This window comes from Tachyglossus aculeatus, chromosome 9, assembly GCF_015852505.1.
Source record: "Tachyglossus aculeatus isolate mTacAcu1 chromosome 9, mTacAcu1.pri, whole genome shotgun sequence".
Lineage (NCBI taxonomy): Eukaryota > Metazoa > Chordata > Mammalia > Monotremata > Tachyglossidae > Tachyglossus > Tachyglossus aculeatus.
In genome coordinates, this window is record NC_052074.1 from 53,155,540 (window position 1) to 53,176,708 (window position 21,169).

Consider the following 21,169-nt stretch of genomic DNA (forward strand, 5'->3'; position numbering starts at 1 on the left):
AGGCTTACTGTGTGCAGAACACTGTATTCAGCACTTGGGAGAGTACAGTATAACAGACATACTCCCTCCCCACCACGAGCTTACAGTAGAGAGGGTGAGACAGACAAGAATCAATAAATTATGGACAATGGTAAAAGAGCCTGAATGGGTGGAGAATCTGGATGTTTCATTATCTGTGTCTGGAAGGATCAGCTTTATTTCTTGAGAGATTTCTAGGTTTAGCCCAAATCTGCTTTTGTACCAACATAACATCTTTGGAGTCACATTCCACTAGCTGATCCCCAAACTACTGATGACAGGTGGTTTGCCTGATTGACCAAATGTATTTCAGGCTATTTTGGTCAACTGTATCCCCTACTGTCTCCCTTCCCTCACCACTGCTGAGGAGGGCTAGATTAAGCCCAGAGCCTAGGCCGGCGCTGCCTGGTGTGAGGGGAGTCAGTAGCTACCAGAACTGCGGGCAGCAGCTGTCGAACAGGTAGCCTCTCAGCCCAATCTGGAGACATAACAATAATTGTGGTATTTAGGCACTTACTATGTGCCAAACACTACTAGGCACTAGAGTAGATGCAAGATCAAGTCAGACACAGTCACAACCAAGGACAGGATTTCTTGGGAATGAATTTCTGATTTCCACAAGTCTTCCATTGTTGGGTAGGGACCGTCTCTGTATGTTGCCGACTTGTACTTCCCAAGCACTTAGTACAATGCTCTGCACACAGTAAGTGCCCAATAAATATGATTGAATGAACAAATGAGTTTTGAGTCCTACTATGCCAGACTGTAGAAAATAGAGAATAGCAAATCCCCTTTCAGTTAGTTAACAGGTCAGATACCGTCGGTCCCATAATGAGGCAGCCAGCTTTTGAGCATTTTCTTTCAGCAGACATTTTGGCATTTACAAGGAAATACAAATGACCCATTGATTTTTTGACTCATTTTGAAAGAAATCCAGATGGAATTTTGTGCATACCTGTGCATTTCCACACCAATCATGTGCTTTTAAAAACCAAAACAAATGTATTGAAAAGAGAAATCTTCAGGAGGCAGAATGTGCTCAAATGACCATAGCAGGGTTCTGATTAAGAGCACAGTGAAATTTATAGATAAATCATTTTCACGAAACATTCTTCTAGGAGGCTATACTTCAGGCATCAGTATCTGATTATGAGGAGGCTGATGTGGGGGAGTGGTAAGTTGAAACAAATGTGTTTGAAGAAATATGAAGACACAGTGAAGTATAATCTCAACCAAGGTGAAAAAGCAGTAGACTGTTAAAGACGTTTGAGCATTTAGTATTCTGCCCATAGTGCACAATAAATATCACTGATTGGCGGTCACTGCAGTAGACAGACCTACCTGACATGCAGCAATCTCTAGAGGCTTTGCCATCTTTGAGCAAAAACTTCACAAATTGCGGACACAATGCCAAGAACCCGGATTGAAATAATTGATAATCTTCATTTTAAGTGCTTACAATGTGCCAAGCGCTATACTAAGTGCTGGGGTAGATACAAGATCATAAGGGCTCACAGTAAAAATAGAAGGCAGAAGTGGGAGAAGCAGCATAGCATAGTGGATAGAGCATGGGCCTGGGAGTAAGAAGGTCACGGGTTCTAACCCCAGCTCTGCTACTTGTCTGCTGTGTGGCCTCGGACAAGTCACTTCACTTCTCTGGGCCTGTTACCTCATCTGTAAAATGGGGATTAAGACTGTGAGCCCCATGCAGGACAGGTACTGTGTCCAACCCGATATGCTTATATTCACCCCAGTGCTTAGTACAGTGCCTGGCACATAGTAAGTGCGTAACAAATACTACAATTATTATTGAGGCATTGAACTCCTGTTTTGCAGATGAGGGTACTGAGGCACAGAAAAGTTAAGTGACTTGTCCAAGTTTAAACAGCAGGCAAGTGGCAGACCTGAGATTAGAGCCCAGCTCTATGCTCTTTCTGTGCTCTATGCTCTTTCTGTGCTCTATGCTCTTTCAGGCTATGACCCTGTATGGGAGAAACCCAGTAATGCAACAAGGATCTACAGCTAAGTGCTCACAATATGGCAGTGTTTGTTGGCCCATGTATTGTTCTCTTCAATCAGTCAATCAATCATATTTATTGAGTGCTTACTTTGTGCAGAGCACTGTACTAAGCGCTTGGGAAGTACAAGCTGGCAACATATAGAGACAGTCCCTACCCACCAGTGGGCTCACAGTCTAGAAGGGGGAGACAGAGAACAAAACCAAACATACTAACAAAATAAAATAAATAGAATAGATAGGTACAAGTAAAATCAATACAGTAATAAATATGTACAAATATATATACATATATACAGGTGCTGTGGGGAAGGGAAGGAGTTAAGATGGGGGGGATGGAGAGGGGGACAAGCGGGAGAGGAAGGAAGGAAGGGGCTCAGTCTGGGAAGGCCTCCTGGAGGAGATGAGCTCTCAGTAGGGCCTTGAAGGGAGGAAGAGCGCCAGCTTGGCAGGTGGGCAGAGGGAGGGCATTCCAGGCCTGGGGGAGGACGTGGGCCGGGAGTCGATGGCAGGACAGGCGAGAATGAGGCACGGTGAGGAGATTAGCGGCAGAGGAGTGGAGGGTGCGAGGTGGGCTTTAGAAGGAGAGAAGGGAGGTGAGGTAGGAGGGGGCGAGGTGATGGACAGCCTTGAAGCCGAGGGTGAGGAGTTTCTGCCTGATGCGCAGATTGATTGGTAGCCACTGGAGATTTTTGAGGAGGGGAGTAACATGCCCAGAGCGTTTCTGGACAAAGACAATCCGGGCACTTGCATACGTGGATAGGGCCCTGCCATCGATTGCATCACCCTGGAATACAAAGGACCGCTTCATAATGATGGACTCTCACACCTTCTGCTTTTACTAAAGTCTTGTGAGTTTTAAGACTAGAAAATAGACCTGTGGGAGTTTGAATCTGAAACAGGAGGTTTTGCATGCTGCCATGGCAATTTTAAGTCGCTTTTGAACGTCAGCAGCAATTCAGGATCCCCATTCAAAGCAGACGCAGGTGTTATACAAGAGAAAACAATTCAAATCCAAGCAAAAATTGCTTATTAAAGTAAGGAATAAGTGGGAGAAATACTAATTTGCAGTCATCTGTGGCCCTAATTATATATTTTTTAAATGGAGTGAAGATTAAGAAATTACTTCAATTAGCCATGTAAAATTACCTGCTAAAAACTGTGATGCCTATTAATTATAAATAATTGTCCAAATACCAAACACTCCATTTATAGACAGGCTATAATTCTGATCCACTAACAGCACATGATGAGGCAGTAATACCCATTTTGCATTTCACACTGATAAAATCATTACTCCCAGTTTTAGACTGTAAAAAGAAGGATCACATTGTGCACGATATTTTTCGAAGAGTTTGCTATTGTCTTCCTTTTGTTTGAGAGGCCCCAGCCTCTCCTGCCAAACAGAGGGAAGGAAACCTTTGGCCTTCTGTTCTTTTTCTTTCTCTTTATCTCTCTCTTTCTCTCCCTCTTTCTCTTTCTCTCTCTCTCGTCTCAAAATGGTATTTATTAAGTGCTTACTATGTGTTAAGAACTGTTCTAAGCACAGGGGTGAATACAAGTTAATCAGGTCAGACATGGATATCTCCTGAAACCATTGGCCACTGTGATCCTCAACAAAGAAGCTGTCTCACATGGCTTCAGCAGTGGAGTAAGGATGCTGTTGGGAGAGAGACAGGGCACTCAGCAGAATCAGTGGATCTGTGTGATTCCCAGCCCAGTCCTCTGTCTAGCCCTCTTGAAGATTTCACCTTGGAGCAGAACAGTCACTACAAAAGACTGGTGTCACGGGGCTGCAGGTTGTCAGGCTGGCAGCAAATCAAATCCAGCTGGATCCAGAGCAGGCTAGAATAGATCCTACCCTTTACCCTGCACGCCAATTCCAACCCTTAAAAACATTCCATTTATACTCGAGGGGAAGGTGCTGATTTTCAAAATAGTGTGTGGGGGGTAGGGGGAAGTTTCCTTCCAACACAGAAATCCAGTTGGTGAGTCAAGTATTTGTGGGGTGGGGGAGAGAAGAGAGGAAAGAATCGGAGTAAACTGTGGCTCTAGGTTAGAGCAGGTTTAATTTTCACCCCACATGTCAAATCAATCGTATTTATTGAGCGCATACTGGGTGCAGAGCACTGTACTAAGCGCTTGGGAAGTACAGGTGGGCATCACATAGAGACAGTCCCTACCCAACAGCGGGCTCACAGTCTAGAAGGGGGAAACAGAGAACAAAACCAAACATACTAACAAAATAGAATAGATATGTACAAGTAAATAAATAAATAGAGTAATAAATATGTAAAAAAATTTTGTCTCATTAAAGATTGGAAAAAAACAACAAGAGGCAACATATAGTGTCTGTCTCTGCCTCTAGACTGTAAGCTCCTTTGGGCAGGAGTCATTTCTACCACCTTTATTTTATTGTAATCTCCAAAGCCCTTCCTCCAGTGCTCTGCATACTATAAGCGCTCAATAAATACCACTGACTGAAAAGATGTCAAAGATTTCAAATGAAAAAATGGTTTTAAAAAAGAACACTGAACACTTTAAGAGACTTAGTAAGAAATGCCCTCTTTCTAGTCTAGAGACTAGAGGCTCTAGAGAGTGAAACCTGGAGTGATCATGCCCAGTTTTCTATTGGCATGCAAGCCAAGAGTGCTATACTGCCCCTTTCCAAAAAATCTTTACCCATTCAATGGGAAATTAGTATGGGGTGTTTTGATGCTTTCCTATCTTTCTGTGAAAATTGCAAAACATAGAGGATGGATTTTAGTTTTGACATTTTGGAGGTAGAAGGGAGAACATAGGTTTTAGGAAAATTGATTAGCTTCCCGGGGATATTGCTACTTGTAAATAATCCATTGCATGTTTGACTATTCTGTTCTCTAATAAAGCAGTTGGCAAAGCTTCAGAACAAGCTATTGTTATGATTGAGTTCCCAGTAGTAACTAAGCCTCTGAATTATAATTCAGGTATCTAAATTTTTAAACTTATGTCACAGTTTATTTTGTGAAGTATTTTTTCATAACTGGAGTGAACCTGTAATGTCTAGACTTCCAAAAATTTGTCTCATTAAAGATTGGAAAAAAAAATCAACAAGAGGCAACATATAGTGTCTGTCTCTGCCTCTAGACTGTAAGCTCGTTTTGGGCAGGAGTCATTTCTACCACCTCTATTTTATTGTAATCTCCAAAGCCCTTCCTCCAGTGCTCTGCACACTATAAGCGCTCAATAAATACCACTGACTGAAAAGATGCAAGCAGCCCAGATCTCTGGGATAGAATGCATTCACTCAAATCTCTCTGGAGTGGTTTTTGAAAGATCTAGTAATTTCAAGGAGAATTTTCATGATTTTTGGGCAGACACTTGGATAGAGAGCAAGAGGAAATTTATTCCTTGTTGAAAATGATGAATTCAACAGCTCCTCCACTTTTACAGGAGCTATATAGGCTGCACTTTCAATTTAAGCTTCTTATGCCATCTGTTCCCCAAAATCACAATTCAAGAAAGAAAAAAAATTTTAATACTGATATTTAGCACACCTTAGTACAAGATATGCTATTAACCTTTCCTAAGTATTTGCTTGTTGGCATACATAAAATTCTAATTACATCACCATCTCCCTGGGGTTGCCATTGTATGAAATGTGCAACCTTCCTTGCTGGAGATGAGGTTGAAGTGGAATGAAATGGTCCTTAGTAGCCCTAAGGTGAAGCTTGATGGGGCCTCTCTTCAGGTCCCACCAAGCTCATAAAGGGCACACTCCACTTACCTGCTCTTCCTCCTACTCATGTGTTTTTTTGCCTCAGACAGATTCAAGTTGGCAGTTACCATTTTGAATTAATCCAAAATGGCAGGCAGGAGTTCTAGGAATTGTGTGAGGTACCCTTTCCTAAAATCTCCTTTTCCTCTTGCACTTTTTCCTCTCTTCTCAGATCTGTCAATTCTCCTCATAATTCCTTTGCAAGTGAACACTCTCTCCCCTACCAAAGCACCCATCCCTTTAAGTGCCCACTGCCTCAGTTCCTCCATCTGGGTGCCATATTCTTCCAGAATCCTCTCTCTTCCTGGATGCTCTCCTCTTCCTATGCCCTTCCAGATTCCCTCCCCTCCCCTAGACCTGGAGTGATCTTATCCCCCCAAAATCCCTTCTCTCCTGAATGCAATTTCTCCCTTTTTTTTAAGGTGGTATTTGTTAAACACTTACTATGTGCCGGGCACTGTTTTCTCCCTCTTCTGGGTGAAGCACATGCAATTCCGCTAATGTATTTATCCATTTTTATTTATTTCTTTATTTACATATCAGATGGAACATTGATATGGTCTAAATGATTAATGTTTGGGTTGTATGAAAATATAATAATAATAATAATAATAATAATTGTGGTATTTTTAAGCACTTACTATGTGCCAGGCACTGTGCTAAGTGCTCGGGTGGATAGAAGCAAATCAGGTTGGACACAGTCCCTGTCCTCTGTGGGGCTCACAGACTCAATCCCCATTTTACAGATGAGGGAACTGAGGCCCAGGGAATTGGAGTGCCCAAGGTCTTGGCACCTGTCCCAGTAACTATTTTTGAAGGCTAGTAGATGTTCAGACTTTATTCATGAAAGCAGACATTGAACCTAAAAATTGTATTTATCTAAAAGTGCTATTCCTCCCCATCTGACTGCCTCAAAATTATGGAGACTTTGCATATGTAATTAGTTGATTTAATTATAGATGAACTGTCTTAGCAGTGTTCCATTGTAGAAGATAAAGGGCGTGAGACGTTGAATAAGTGGTCCTGTAGGACATTACAAAGAGCATAAAACTTTCTTCATAGTAGGAATGCTTATTCCTTGGATTTGTTTCAATCAGCCAGTGAATAGTAGTTATTGACATCTTCTATGCAAGAGTTCTGTACTAAGCATTTGAGAGAATGCATTCAAATTAGAAGAGATGATACCTGCCCTCTAGGATTTTGCCATTTGTTTTGCACATATATGCATCCTGGTAAATCAAGTGCTTTACTCATATTATCTAATCTTTTTTGTAGTAAAGGTGAATGTTTAAGAAATGAATCTTTTCAGTGGTTATTCAAAGGTTCCATTGTTCAGAACGAGCTATAGGATGTGGTATTATCATATCCTTTTCAGCACCAAACTGAAATTTTGCTAATGCTGCTTGCAAAGTGGGAAGTAGGTCAGTGTTGAAATGGTGCTTGCTGTGATTAAATTAATGATCTGTGCTGCCAATCTTGAAGGCCGTAAAGACCCTTTTGCATTAGGAAATTCGGACCTTATCTAATCCCATTTTCTGTAAAGTACCTAGCACTTTGCTGATAGTCAACTAAAAACTGGATTATAAACCTTGTGAGAGTGGAGATGCAGCCCTCATCACCTACTGGGATTTTGGAACTGTGGGGCTACTAGAGTTCATCTGTGTCCTTGACTCGCTTTTGGGTGGATTTCAGGAAACCACCCAAGTGTGGAATTTTTTTTTTTTGCCCTGGGTAGTTACGACTTCAGAGCAGCCTGGGTCTGTCCAGCCCCTGCCCAATATTTGCATGGTGCTGGTAAACCCCGGGGCCATGTAGACCAAAGGTCCCCTCTAAACCAATTTCAGCCCTCCTGCCATGAGGAGTTCAAGGCTCTATCCAAAAATTCATGACAACTTTTTTGATCCTCGGTTCTCTGAATTGTGGAGTTCTTTGGGGTCAGTGTCTCTGTGAATGATATATGGGAACCGCAAATAGAGACTAAAGAAATCACTGCAAATAAGTGAACTGTACACAGAAAGATAAAATGGGCTTAACTTGGAGTAGGAGTTCAATTAGACATGGAGAAACATCAAGTAAAGCGGTTAAACAATGGGCGGTGGTGCTTCCATCCCCCTCTTTTAAAAGAGAAGGCTGCCATCTGTCCTGGATGGTTTAAGCACAGCAAGGAGCCTTCATTGCATGAGCTCAACTTGGATTGCAGGATTTCTTCAGGCTCTTTTTAGCATTTATAATCTGATTCCACAGTTAGGATTTTTAGAAAGGGAGTCTGAATTTTTAAAATTTAGTGGGAGGGCGATAGGGAGGGTTTTTGGTTTCCCCTCAAAACTTTTTTTTGTTTCCATTAGTTGAGCAAACATAACTGGTATTTTCATTTTTGAAAATTACTAGAAAGGCCAGGTTCCTAACCTCTTCTGTTTGTGAGGATGAGACCTGGAATTTGAGTACACAACTATTCATCGGTATGATATGTATGCTATAATGATTGTCTGTGAGGATTTGCTGTAAGCAGAATATAGCTGGTTCTCTGCAGAACTCATTTGCCCCTACTTTAGGTCACTGAATTGGGAATTTATTCCAAGTGAACTCTAATACAGGGCTGCAGTTTCTAAACCTTTTTTCTCTTGTTGCTTTCTAGCTCTTTCCTTTTTCTTGGTTAACAGCTGAGCTCACAGTACCAGATTCTTCCTTACCCATATGTATATTGTGCTGTATGCAGCATTTTTGTTCACCAGGTCTTGGCTTCACCCAAGAGCCTGTGGGCTAGTTGCATCCTTTCTAAATTTACCTGTCTTCCCATGTTTAGCTAGTTCCTTAATTACCTCCTGCGTAGGTTTCTGGAACCATCCAAAAGCACTACAAGTTAACAAATAGAGAAATACTTGATTACAAGTGCTTCGTAGAAAGAGATTGTACCTTCTATTTTACTCTCCCAAGCATTCAGTCCAGTGCTATAAATATTTTTATGTTTGTTTCACCCATTAGAATGTAAGCTCTTTGTGGGCAGGTAATGTGCCTCCTTGCTTCTGTTGCACTTCCAAACCACTTAGTACAGTGCTTTGCACACAGTAAGTGCTCAAAAAATACAATTGAATGACTGAATGCATTGCACCCAATGATTGATCCATAAGTACCTTTACTCCTACTACTCTGCCTCTCTCAGGGTCACTCCTGGAGTTTCCCGTACTTTACCAGTCTCGACTATGGGAGGAACAGTCAAGCAGAGGCATATCCATTCCATTCTTAGCTTGGATAGTGGCTAGCGAGTGGAAGGCAATCTGCTGCAAGTCAGAACTCACCTGTGCTGAGCAGCAGCGGCATGGGAGAGAGTAGAGGGCGGAGACTTAAGTTTACTGTGAGGAAGGAGGCAATGGTAAACCACTTCCATATTTTTACCAAGAAAACTATGGATTCACAACCAGAATGATTGCAGATGGAAGTGGGGTGTTCTGGGAGAGGTGTGTCCTTGGCATCTCTATGGGTTGGAGATGACTCGATAGTGTAAGACAACCTACTACTCTGCACATAGTAAAGCACCAAATAAAAATTGTGGATTAATTGATTAACTCATGAGGGACATTTTCAGGATTAGGTATTCATCTGCTCTCTACTCTCACGTGTGCGTGTGGGCGCGCGCGCACACACACACATTTTCACTAGGAATGATGCTGTTAAACACTACCTACGTAGGATGTTTATATCAACAAATATTTGGAGAATTTCCCTAAACTCTTAAATCGATATAATAGTTTTAAAATGAGTGACTGAAGGTCACTGTGGACCTACTTGAAGACTGAGAATAACATTGACTTCTCGCTCAACTCTACGTGCTCAAGCTTCAAAACTGTGTAAATTAGTTTAATAAGCCGGTTCAAACAGTTCTCAATAAAAAGAAAAGAGGTTGCATCCTCTGCTGTGTACGAGGATTTCTTTCTGGTGGAACAAATGAAATTTCATCAGATTATAGCCGCTTTCAACCTGAGTTTCATCTCACTCACATTTTCAGAGCCATTGCATCTGCTATTGAATTGCCAAAATTGTGTGTATGCCTTAGCCTAGAGGCTGATGGACCAGGTTTAGTCTGACTTCACACACCTTTTCAGCATTGCTAGTTGCTAGTCCAATAATAGTCTTGTTTTTCCACTTCTTTGTTCAGGTAGCTCTGAAATAGCATATGTTTCTGAAAACCTGGACAGTCTGCCAGATGAAAAATTGGGATCCTCTGAGAGATGAGAAGCAGCATGGCGTAGTGGAAAAAGCATGGGCATGGGAGTTAGAGGTCATGGGTTCTAATGCCGGCTCTGTCACTTGTCAGCTGTGTGATTTTGGGCAAGTCACTTAACTTTTCTGGGCCTCAGTTGCCTCATCTGTAAATGCGGATTAAGACTGTGAGCCCCACGTGGGATAATCTAATTACCTTGTATCTAATACAGCTCTTAGAACAGTGCTCTGCACATAGTAAGCGCTTAACAAATGCGATCATCATAATCATCATATTATTAGGAGCAGAACAAAAAATCAAGAAATAGTTGAAAGGGCAAATCCTCATAAATTTCTCTACAGGGTCTTTGTTCAGTTGTACGGTTAAGAATGCGGGAAGCCCATCAATCAAAAAGTTCAAAAAGGCAGCATACATATAAGATCAGGACCAGTCTCTTCCCTCAGCATCAAGTATTTTCTTTTTGTTTCTAATTAAGTTGATAATTTTAGATTACCTTCTCAAGAACATACCAATTAATTAAGGGAGGCTGGGTCATTATCAGTTCTATGATTGATTTTATGTTATTAATTTTCCTTGCTTCTGTGGATATAATCTTGTAGTAAATAAACTTTGAAAGTTTTCACCTTATATTCCTCTAACTTCTTCCCTGTTATATGAACCTTCTTGTCACTGTTCTAGCAGTTTTAACCTTCCAGCTTTTGAATGCTTTTAATATTAAGAAGTAAGCCTCTTGAATGAATCCTTGGTGATCTATGGAAGGGCATAAGCTGGGAAAACAGGAAAGTAAAGCTTGATTGAAATCAGATGCTGATATTCAAAACTCAGTAACTTAAAGATCAATTTCTTTGTAATTAGCTGAGCAACAGTGAGAAGCTACAATCTCTATACCCTAAGTAGAAGATTAAATAATAAAGATATACTGCTCATCTAGAGATGTGTAGTTTGCTGATCAGGATGTCACATCATTTGGTTAAGTTGTGTTCATGTATTCTGAGCTTTCTGTAGCTTCTTTAAAAAATAGCCCTAAAGAGGCTGAGGAAAAACTAAGCTATAAAATTGACTATAGTATCATTGTATGGTCTATATAATTTTAGGCACGTATAATTATGCAATACTCAGCTAGGATGTGAAATTTTAGGGCTTTTGCCAATTCAGACTGATTTCTACCATCTTTGTTTTTTTAAAAAAACATGAAGCCCTTTCCCCAAAGAAAAATCTGATTAAAATGTATTTAATGTATTTTAGAGGTGGAAGTGTAAAGAATCACTGCACTAGGTATTTGGGAATAAACAATATTCAGGAGAAGCAGAATTGCCTAGTGGATAGATCGTGCACCTGGGAGTCAGAAGAATCTGGGTTCTAATGCTGGCTCCACCACTTGTCTGCTGTGTGACTTTGGACAAGTCAGTTAACTTCTCTGTACCTTAGTTGCCACATCTGTAAAATGAGGATTGCCTGTTAGCCTCCTGTGGGTCATGTACTCTGTCCAACTTGAATATCTTCTCCCTACTCCAGTGCTTAGTAGAGTGCCTGGCACTTTGTAAGAGCTTAACAAATGCCATTAAAACTGTAAAAATAGAATAGCCCTTGTAGTTAAATAATTTAAAATGTTAGGTATTCCAGTGGTACAAACGATGAGCTTTTTTGGTCTTAATCCCAGGTACACTTTTAGCTCTGAACGTAGGAAAAAATGCACACCAGTTAGCTATCGATACCTAGAAATGTCACCCAAAAGGGGGTTTTCCACCACACTTTTCCCTGGTGTCCCTTGAGTTCAGCACCATGGCCAGGGCTGGAGAAAGGAAGAGGAGAACCTCTGGGATAAGGAGATAAAGGCAGGAATTCCAGGTCCTATGGAATTGTAATGCAAGGTCAGTGTTCTTTTCCAAAATATGGTGCCCCATATCCTGACAGTACTAGCGCAGTAAATGGTGTATTTAGCCTAAAATGAACCGTGGCAATGATCCAAGTATTTATAGCACATAGTATCTGTAGTTGTTAGCAACATTCGGAGGCAAAAGTATGATGACATTTCTTATTGTCTTTTTTTTTTAACATATCCTTTCAGTGAAATGCATATATTACGTGCATGGGGGGGGGGGGGGGTGTCAATCTACCAGCAGAGTAGTAACATGGAGTTCTAACATGGAGGGGTAAGATTTCAGAAAGGACCGTTGTCTGATTCCATGTTCACGTCTCTTCCCACACTCATTTATCAGATGAGCTCATTAGTACTTAGAGAAACCAGTGTGGTCACCATGGTCCTTCTTCTGTTGGCATACGCAGTGGCATAAAATTATAAGCCAACTAGTTGTCCATCCATGTTCAAACAGTACTTGATTTAGTCTTTCTTTGGTTTGTCTCCTCTTCGTCCAGTGAGTATCTTTGTAATTGTGCTGTTTTGCTAATGCCAAAGGATTGTGTCACTGAGGGTGGTGGGTACTTTTGTCCCCTTGCTTCACCCCAAGTCTCAATATGAGAAACACATGTCATTTTGGCTTGCATGCTATGCATTACTCATCCTTTCACTACTTATCTTTGGAGAGGAACAGAAGTGGATGGAGAAGGAGAAGAGTTTACTCTTTATTTCCAGTGTCTGAAATGTTCCTCTTTGTAGCCGTAATCTTTGAACAAAAGGAGACATAGTGTTTACTGATAAGCATAAGAAAGGTTTTTGTTAGTACTCCTTTATGAGTGGAAAATGGGACAAAATATCTCTTACCCAAAACACACTCTCTGGAAAGAGATTATTCCTTTTCACACTTCACTTTTAGTATTGGCTACTATGAATGCTAAGGGTTTAAATATGGACAGGGAACATGTTTGTTAATTTCATTATTCTCTCCCAAATGCTTAGAACAGTACTCTGCAAGTGGTAATCAATCAGTAAATGCCACTGATTGATATTAGTTTAAGCTTAGTGAGGCATTCACAGAGAAATACTTCAGTGTTAACAGCCTCAGTTACAGCATTTGTCTCCATTTTCCAAGGTACTATGTTGAAGATATTTTGTATTCCCCATCTCTTTTATTTTAATTGCTAGTGGCAGGAATCCCAAAATTTGTGGTCATTTTTCAGAGTACCCACAGCAAGTAGTGCCATCCATTTTTTCCAAAAGATTCTTGGGTAACTGAACCGGTCTCACCGGTTCTCACCTTATTTCCCATCGTCATTATTGATTCAGGAGATGCGGGGTATGGAGATAAGTGGTACATTTTACAATTTTCCAGAAGATGTCTGGCCTGCCCCCAGTCTGGTCTCCTCATATTATATAATCAGGATATTCTCAATAGCTTCTGAAAACTCTACCCAGAGTCCTGGCATCCAGAAGTTTGTTTTGCCTGGCCAAGTGTGAAGGGAGTCTAACCCCATCAATGTCTATTCTGGTTAGTTTTTCCTGAGAGCCTCAAAAGTAGCTAGGAGAAGGTTTAAACTTGTTCTTTTTCTTTAAGTATTTAAGCATTCGGAAGTTTGTGGGAGCAACTTTAACTCTTTGAAATTTTGGACTGGAAAATATGGATGGGCAAATTGCAAAAGAAGTAGAGGGCTTTCAGTGCTCTTTTGGACACCCAATTTCATGTAAATAATTTGTTTTGGATCTGTTCGAACACAGGAGAGATTAGCAACAATACTATCTTCAGTTGTTTTGGAAAAAGCATATAATACATCATTATTCCATTGCATACTGGGAAAACACAATAAGAAAAACCTTCTCATTCTTAAGGTAATAGTGTAATGTTCTGGGTGTTATGCATGACCGTCTTTCTCATTTCAGGTCATACAGAGTCCTTGGAAGGAAACCTTGCTCATTTATATATACTAAATGTACTTTAAGGAGCAGGTTTCATCCCGATAAGGGTGATGCCAGCTGACATCATCTTTAATGCTTTTTCCAAGCAAGCGTACCAAAAACTTGCCAACATCACACTCTTTAGGGATGCCTACTAAGTTTAAGCTTCAAAATTTTGGAAGTAGCTGTAACTCTCCTTTTGGAATTTTCTTTCATTCCTTAATCCTCAGAAAGGGAGCAGTTTCATCTAGAGACCTAGCTCATCTTTAAAATGCAAAAAACCCTGGAACTTTTAGGGTTCATGTAATGTGACTGTCAGCCTGAACTACTGCGTTGGCAGTAATTTCATGTGATAGATTTGTAACTGAAAGTTCATTATAATTATTTAAATAACTTCAGGAAAGGAATATATTATTAATAGTGTTTATACTGTTTGTAAATGTAGTGCAAATACTTCCCCTTAGGAGGCTAATTAAAAGGCTGTAATGTCCTGTTTCAGTAACCTTGTACCTTTGAACATTGAGCTTTTTTGCAGCTTGATACCTGCATGTTTCACTCTACAAGGAATCTCATCTCACCTCACTCTTTTGATCTCTTCTTCACTAATCCTTCTCCGCCCCCCATACACACTTTGTGTTTTTCTTTCAAATGTCTCTCTACCTTTAACTCTCTTCATTTCTCCTTCTCTCTTTAGTTCCCTGGCTCAGAGAAGTAGACTCTCTTTTTTTCTTTCTCCTTCTCACCCTGTCTTTTACCTCTTTCTCCCTTTCTTTCTCTTCCCATTATACTTCATTCTCCTCCTTTGCTTCTTGCTCTTTTACTTATATGCCTTTTCTGTTTCTGCCACATTTTCTGTATCTCTGCCTCACTTGTTCCCTCACCTTCATCTCTCCCTCTCCCAAGTCCCTCCCTTCTTCCAATTCCGCCGATCCTGTTCCCCTGCCTCCCTCATTCAAAGTCTTGTTTTACATTTTGGAACAGTTAACCCATATGTACAGACCATTTTGTTCCAGGGAGACACACTGTATCCTCCAAGTACTTACTAATGTCCCAGGGTTTCCACTCCAGCTTGGGCAGTTATTGGGCTTGGAAGGATTTGAACAGTTCAGCCTTGGACTCTGGGCAGCACTGCTGGTCTTATCAACTAGGCTTCAATTTTGTAATACAGAATCTTCTAAGGAGAGTTTCATTTCTTTTAATGCTATTTGTTAGTGCTTACTATGTACCAGGTCCTGAACTAAGCACTGGGGTAGATACAAGACAGTCAGTTAGGCACAGTCCTTGTTCCACATGGTCTCATGATCTTAATCCCAATTTTACAGGTAAGGTAATTGAAAAGTAATTTTACAGAGAAGCTAAGTCACTTGCCCAAGGTCACACAGCAGCTAAGTGACGGAGCTGGGATTAGAACCCAGGTCCTCTGAATTCCAGACCTGTGCTCCTTCTACTAGGCCATGCTGCTTCTTCAAACTGCAACAAGCAAAAACTATACCCTAAACATCACTGTGTTTACAAGCATTCACTAATGCATTCACTAATTCACTAATAAATGATGAACCCCCAAGCTGAAGAGAGAAATCCACTGGGTTGGAGAAGGTTGGTATGGTGATGTCTTGGGGCAGAAACCTTTCAGAAACCAACTACTGTTGATTCTAAGGTATTTCTACTAATGTAAAACCTCATCGACTCTTTTTCTCCTCTACCTCTGGCCTCTTACTACTGCAGGTGGCAAATGGGCGGCCATGGGAGAGGGTCAGTAGTAGCTGCTCAGAGAGTCTGGGCTAGTGCTAAAGTGACATTGATATTCACAAACTTCCCCTAATTATTTTAATTTAAAACTTACATAAAACAAATAAGGTATCTTCAACTGACCAGCAGGCTTTCTGGTTGAAGCAGTGTGGCCTGATGGGCTTAGCATAAGAGTGGGAGTCAGGAGACCTAGATGCTAATCCCTTCTCTGCCACTTGCTTGCTGTGTGACCTTGGGCAAGTCACTTAATTTTTCTGTGCCTATTTCTTCAACTAAAAATAGGGATTAAGTTCCTGTTCTCCCTCTCCCTTAGACTGTGAGCCCCATCTGGAATGGGGTCTTTCTGACCCAATTGTGCTCTATCTACCCCAGCTCTTAGCATAGCTTGGTACATAAGTGTTGAACAATTTTTCAATACCATTTTTATTATTTAGAGTGTATCACGGCTGGTTCAGTTCAGGGTCATTTTATAATAGTGCTATCCATTTTGTAAGTTTTACTATAGTGTTCCAGAGTCCATTCTGTTTTAGCCTCACTTGTTTCATTCATTTGCACTTGAGAATCCTGGAATTACATCTGTGCTATAACTTTGGGAATAGAAGCCTTGTCTTCAAAGGGGATGGCATTACATTCAGCCTGTTTATAGGTGTGTGAGTTTGTGTGTGTGGTGTGTGTCTGTGTGTATTCAGACACTTAGTTCATCCCGCCTTACCTGTGTTTTGAGAACAAATAGCTATGTTGTGGGAAAGGTAACTGCAATGACCACGGATACTTTCCCAGAGAGTCTGGAAATCAGTTCCCTGTCCCAGTAAGTGGTATGGAAGTTGAAAGATAGAGCTACCTCCTTTGAATATTACTTCTAGAAAACCTCTTAAGCAGAGATTTAAAAAAAAAAAACCCACAAAAAAATCCATATTCACCAGATGGTAAAATAAGATTATGAGACCTCTGCTCCTATTTTTGTTAGCTGTGTTCACAATGAAAATCTATCTCTTCAGAACAGCTGATAATGAAATAAACCTGTTAAAGAACAGATTTACCAACATTTAAGGAGCCTTCTCTATTCTTGCCTTTCATAAAACTGGATGATAAATAGCCATATAAATCTTGGGCAAATGAATGGAAAGTGAATGCAGGTCACAACATGGCATCACCACCAACTCCTTTTGGCCTTTCATTTACATGGCTCTAGTTTATTTTTTGTGAGTGAGAGAAGAAGCAGATGCTGTACATGTTGCATTGTTGTTTATGGGTTTTCTCTTTATTGCTTTTGTTCTCATGTGGCTTGTCTGGAAGCAGTTGTATTGCATGTGAAGGAAAAGCCCATTTCAAGTTGTGATTTAAGATTCCAAGGGAGGTTGGGTTGATGGCCCCTTCCTTCATTGAATCGGCATATGTTTTCATTCTCTCTCTCTCCCTCTCCCTCCCTCCCTCTCTCTCTCTCCTCTCTCTCCTGTTCACACCCAACCTAGAGAAATTAGCATTGGGACAAGGCTAAGAGGTGATGATAGGCTATGGGTAGATGAAAAGGTATTGCAGGACAGAATTGTGATCGGGCTGTTTCCCATTTCCCTGGGGAGGAATTAAGTTTAAGCTCCAGTTTATGGGGGTTAAGTTAGGCAGAGGGAAGGGTTTGATGGTGTCGAGAAGAATTATGCGTCTCCTTTCCTGCAGGCCACTGCAGGAGCTGAGCCCTTCAGCTTGGGGTGGCTTAGGGATTGTCTCTACTGGCCTTGGGCAGGGGATGGCGGGGGAAGAGGGGAAGGTTCTAATAAATGGGTTGCCCTGTTATCTCTCTAACTTCTGGAGCGTTCATTCTGTTCAGTGAATAATTTCACCCTGAAGCCATCGTTCCATATCCATGGTCTGGCCAAACTGAGGGTGATGGTAACTGTGAACTTAAGCTCGTTGTGGGCAGGAAACATGTCTGTTTTTTGTTCCAGTGTACTCTCCTAAGTGCTTAGTGCCATGCTCTGCACACGGTAAGCTCTCAATAAATATGATTGAATGAATGAATGGGCAAGGTGGAGCATCAGGCACCACGGACTTCCCTCATCACAGCTCTGTCGCTTGAGGGGAGTTGCTGAACCTCTGCCATGCAGGTTCATGCCTCTAGACTGTCTCTTGAAAGTACAGTTTGCCCTGAATGGTGAGATGCATTTTACCCTTGAAACAAGGAGAGAAATTTTATTCTGTCCTCCAACGCACAGCACCTCACCACGATCACCCTCATTCCCAAACTTACAGATTTGCAAGATCCCTGCGGGGGTGTTGAAGAATCACCTTAAAGCTTCAGGTGAGGCCAGGTGCAGTAGCCTGGTGGTATCCAGGGAGACACGTTACCCCAGTTAGCCTCCAGATGTGACTCCCATAAAAAACACATGTAATTTAGGATAATCATGATCTTGCTAGATTGTCTTCATAGTAGCTTTGTACTTGTAATGGTTCCAAGGGGGGGCATGTCAGTTAATTATCATGTTTATGGAGCGCCTGCTAGGTCTTGAACACTGGGGTAAAAACAATATAATCAATTGTATTTTTTAAGTACTTAATATGTGCAGAGCACTGCAGTAAATGCTTGGGAGAGTAGAATATACTAGACTTGGTATATACGTTCCTTGCTCTCATGGAGTTTGCACTCTAAAAGGGAAGCAGAAATTAATATTAATTAAGGGTAAGGGTGGATATGGACCTAGGTGCTCTGGGGCTGAGGGTGGGCTGAGGCCTGGTGATGCACAATAAAATAAAAGGTAAATCATTCGGAAAGGGTTACCGCCCAAAAGAGGCATAGTTAATTGACAGGACTAGTTAATGCGTAAGCATTTCCCACAGTATGAATTTTTTCAGGACTCCGGGCTTACCTGTCTGGGGGCAAAAGATGAATGGCATAAGTGACATCCACTAGGAAAAAGAGTGTTCTGGTACCAGCCTTATTCAAGGCAGTGCAGTGCATGGCACCCTGATGTGCTGGTGGACCAGGCATTGCCAAGGACCCACTGAGAAAAGGAGAAAAGATTTTGCTTTCTGGAGATTGGGATGACTTCCAGCCCACTACAGAAGCAAAACTAGGTACTCAAAACTCCACTGTGCACAAAGAGGAGGCTTCCTTTCTAGAAGAGTCCTTTATACCAGGAAAAGCTGGCTGATACATGGTTCACAGTTTTTTACCCGTCCAGAGTGCCTGGACTTTCTCTGCTCTGTCTAGATGGTGATGTTCGCCATTAAGAATGGAAGTGAAAGTACCATATTCCCTTTGTTTTGGAGCTAGCAAATTCACTTTTTGTGGGAAGTCCTTTCCATCGTTTCTTTGCTGCTCTTCTTTATCATGTCCTCTCACAGAAGCTAAATGTGGGATAAGTGCAGGGAATTACAGTTGAAAGGGTAAGCAAGCCCCTCAAAGCAGCATGGCACTGGCCTGGGAATCAGAGGTCCTGGGTTCACAGCTCGATTCAGCCATTTGCCTGCTCTGTGACCTTGGGAAAGTCATTTAACTTATCTGTGCCTTGATTACTTCTTCTGTAAAATGAGACAGTGTGCCCTATATGGTTCAGCAAATATGTCCAACCTGATTATCTCCCCAGTGCTTAGTACAACGCCTGGCATATAGTAAGCATTTAGCACGTATTGTGTTAAAAATCAGCAGCAGCAACAACAACAAACTTTCTCAGATTCCCCCATCCATTAGAATAACCTGGAGCCCCAGAAGCTCTTGGCTACACATTAATATTAGAAAAAAATCTATCCTGCTGAGCCCATGGCTATCACAGCTAGTATTCATTACAGAATAAAGTGCTGTTAATATCCACATGACTGCTAAGGGGCGACAGACACAAGGCCTGAGTACAACTGTATGCTACTATTTGCTCCTTCAATCAAACGGTCATATTTATTGAGCACTTACTGTGTGCAGAACACTGTACTAAGCACTTGGAAGAGTTCAGTATAACAGAGTTGGGAGACTCATTCCCTACCCACAAATAGCTTACGGTCAAAAGGTGAAGACAGATATTAAAATAAATAATAAATTACAGATATGTGCCTAAGTGCTATGGGACTGAGAGTGGTGTGAATAAAGGGTACAAATCCAAGTGCATGGGTGATGCAAAAGGGAGAGGAAATAGGGGAAATGAAGGATTTATTGGGGAAGTTCTCTTGGAGGAGATGTGATTGAAAGAAGGCTTTGAAGGTGGGGAGCCTGAGTCTGTTGGATATGAAGAAGGAGTTCAACCCAAAGGTAGGATGTGGGCAAGGGAGCAGTGAGATAGATGAGGTTGAGGTACAGTGAGAAGGTTGTTAGAGGACCGAAGTGAGTATGTTGGGTTCTAGTAGGAATTCAGTGAGGTAAGATAGGGAGGACAAGATGATCGAGTGCTTTAAAGCCATTGACAAGGTGAGAAGCAACGTGGCCTACTGGAGTCAGCATATGTGAGTTCTAATCCCAGCTCTGCCACGTGTCTGCTGTGTGACTTTGGGCAAGTCACTTAACTTCTCTGTGCCTCAGTTACCTCATCCATAAAATAAAAGTTAAAGCTGGTGAGACCTATGTGGGACCTGGAATGTGTCCAACCTGAATATTTTGTATGTCTCCGAGGGTTTAGTATGGTGTCTGGCACATAGTAAGCGCTTATCAAATACCATTGTAAAGAAAAGGAGTTTCTGTTTGATGGGGAGATGAATGGGCAACCCCTGGAGGTTCTTGATTCTATGTTAAAAATATGGAGAGCAGAGAACCACAAGAACTAAAATTAGACTTAATGTGCTTGAAGTCACTCCTGAGAAGCAACCACTCCAGGCTAAACAACAGACTTTTTAGTCTTTCCTCTTTTGACTTATTTTCTATCCCTTAATCGTTTTGTTGATATTCTCTGGGTCTTGCCCTGTTTTGCCCTGTCCATTTAAAAATGTGGTAACCCAAACCTGGATCCAGGACTCTAATAAGGGTCTGACCGTCACTTTTATTTCTTTTCCAGACCCCATGGCTTTGGGATACCAAGCAGTGCTGGTACAATTACCCATATCAGGTAAGAATCATTACTCCGAGATCCAATTATGGTGTTCTCTCAAAGGCTGTTTATAAATAGAGCTTCCAAAAAACATCCTCTGTTGCATATATTGAGTGGTATTGCCTTTTTTCTTATGTTCTTCATTTGTTGCAAGTAATTTACTCAGTACAGATCCATCAATCCATTTGGCCTCTTTGCACAATGTTGCTCTCAGGCACCCACTACTGACTAGCACAGAGAGGAAAAAGCTAATGAACGCGAGTCTTTCTAGGGAGTAGAAGCAATCAGTCAATGGTATTAAGCACTTACAGACTAGAGGGGAAGATGGACTTTAATATAAATAAATGATTTATAATATCTAATTTAAATATATGTACATAAGTGCAGAGGGGTTGAGAATGGGGCAGATATCAAAAGCCCAATGGTCACAGATCCAGGTGCGTAGATGACACAGAAGGGAGAGGGAGTAGAAGAAATAAACCTGGAGGGAAAACAGAATAGGGCGCTCCTGTCTGAGCGGTACTGTGTGCAGAGCTCTGTACTAAGTGCTTGAGAGAGCACAATACAACAGAGTTGGTAGACATGTTCCCTGCCCACAGGGAGCTTACAGTCTAGA

At 41.4% G+C, this 21,169-nt stretch overlaps 1 protein-coding gene across 2 annotated transcripts in view; it reads left to right on the top strand.

Annotated features, from left to right (window-relative positions):
* CERS6 (ceramide synthase 6) overlaps window positions 1–21,169 on the top strand; it is a 198,349-nt gene that overhangs the window by 119,685 nt on the left and 57,495 nt on the right. For both annotated transcript variants that reach the window (XM_038751397.1, XM_038751398.1), the window contains exon 5: window positions 20,521–20,571. In XM_038751397.1, coding sequence (XP_038607325.1) covers window positions 20,521–20,571 — 51 coding nt within the window. The remainder of the gene's footprint in view (window positions 1–20,520; window positions 20,572–21,169) is intronic.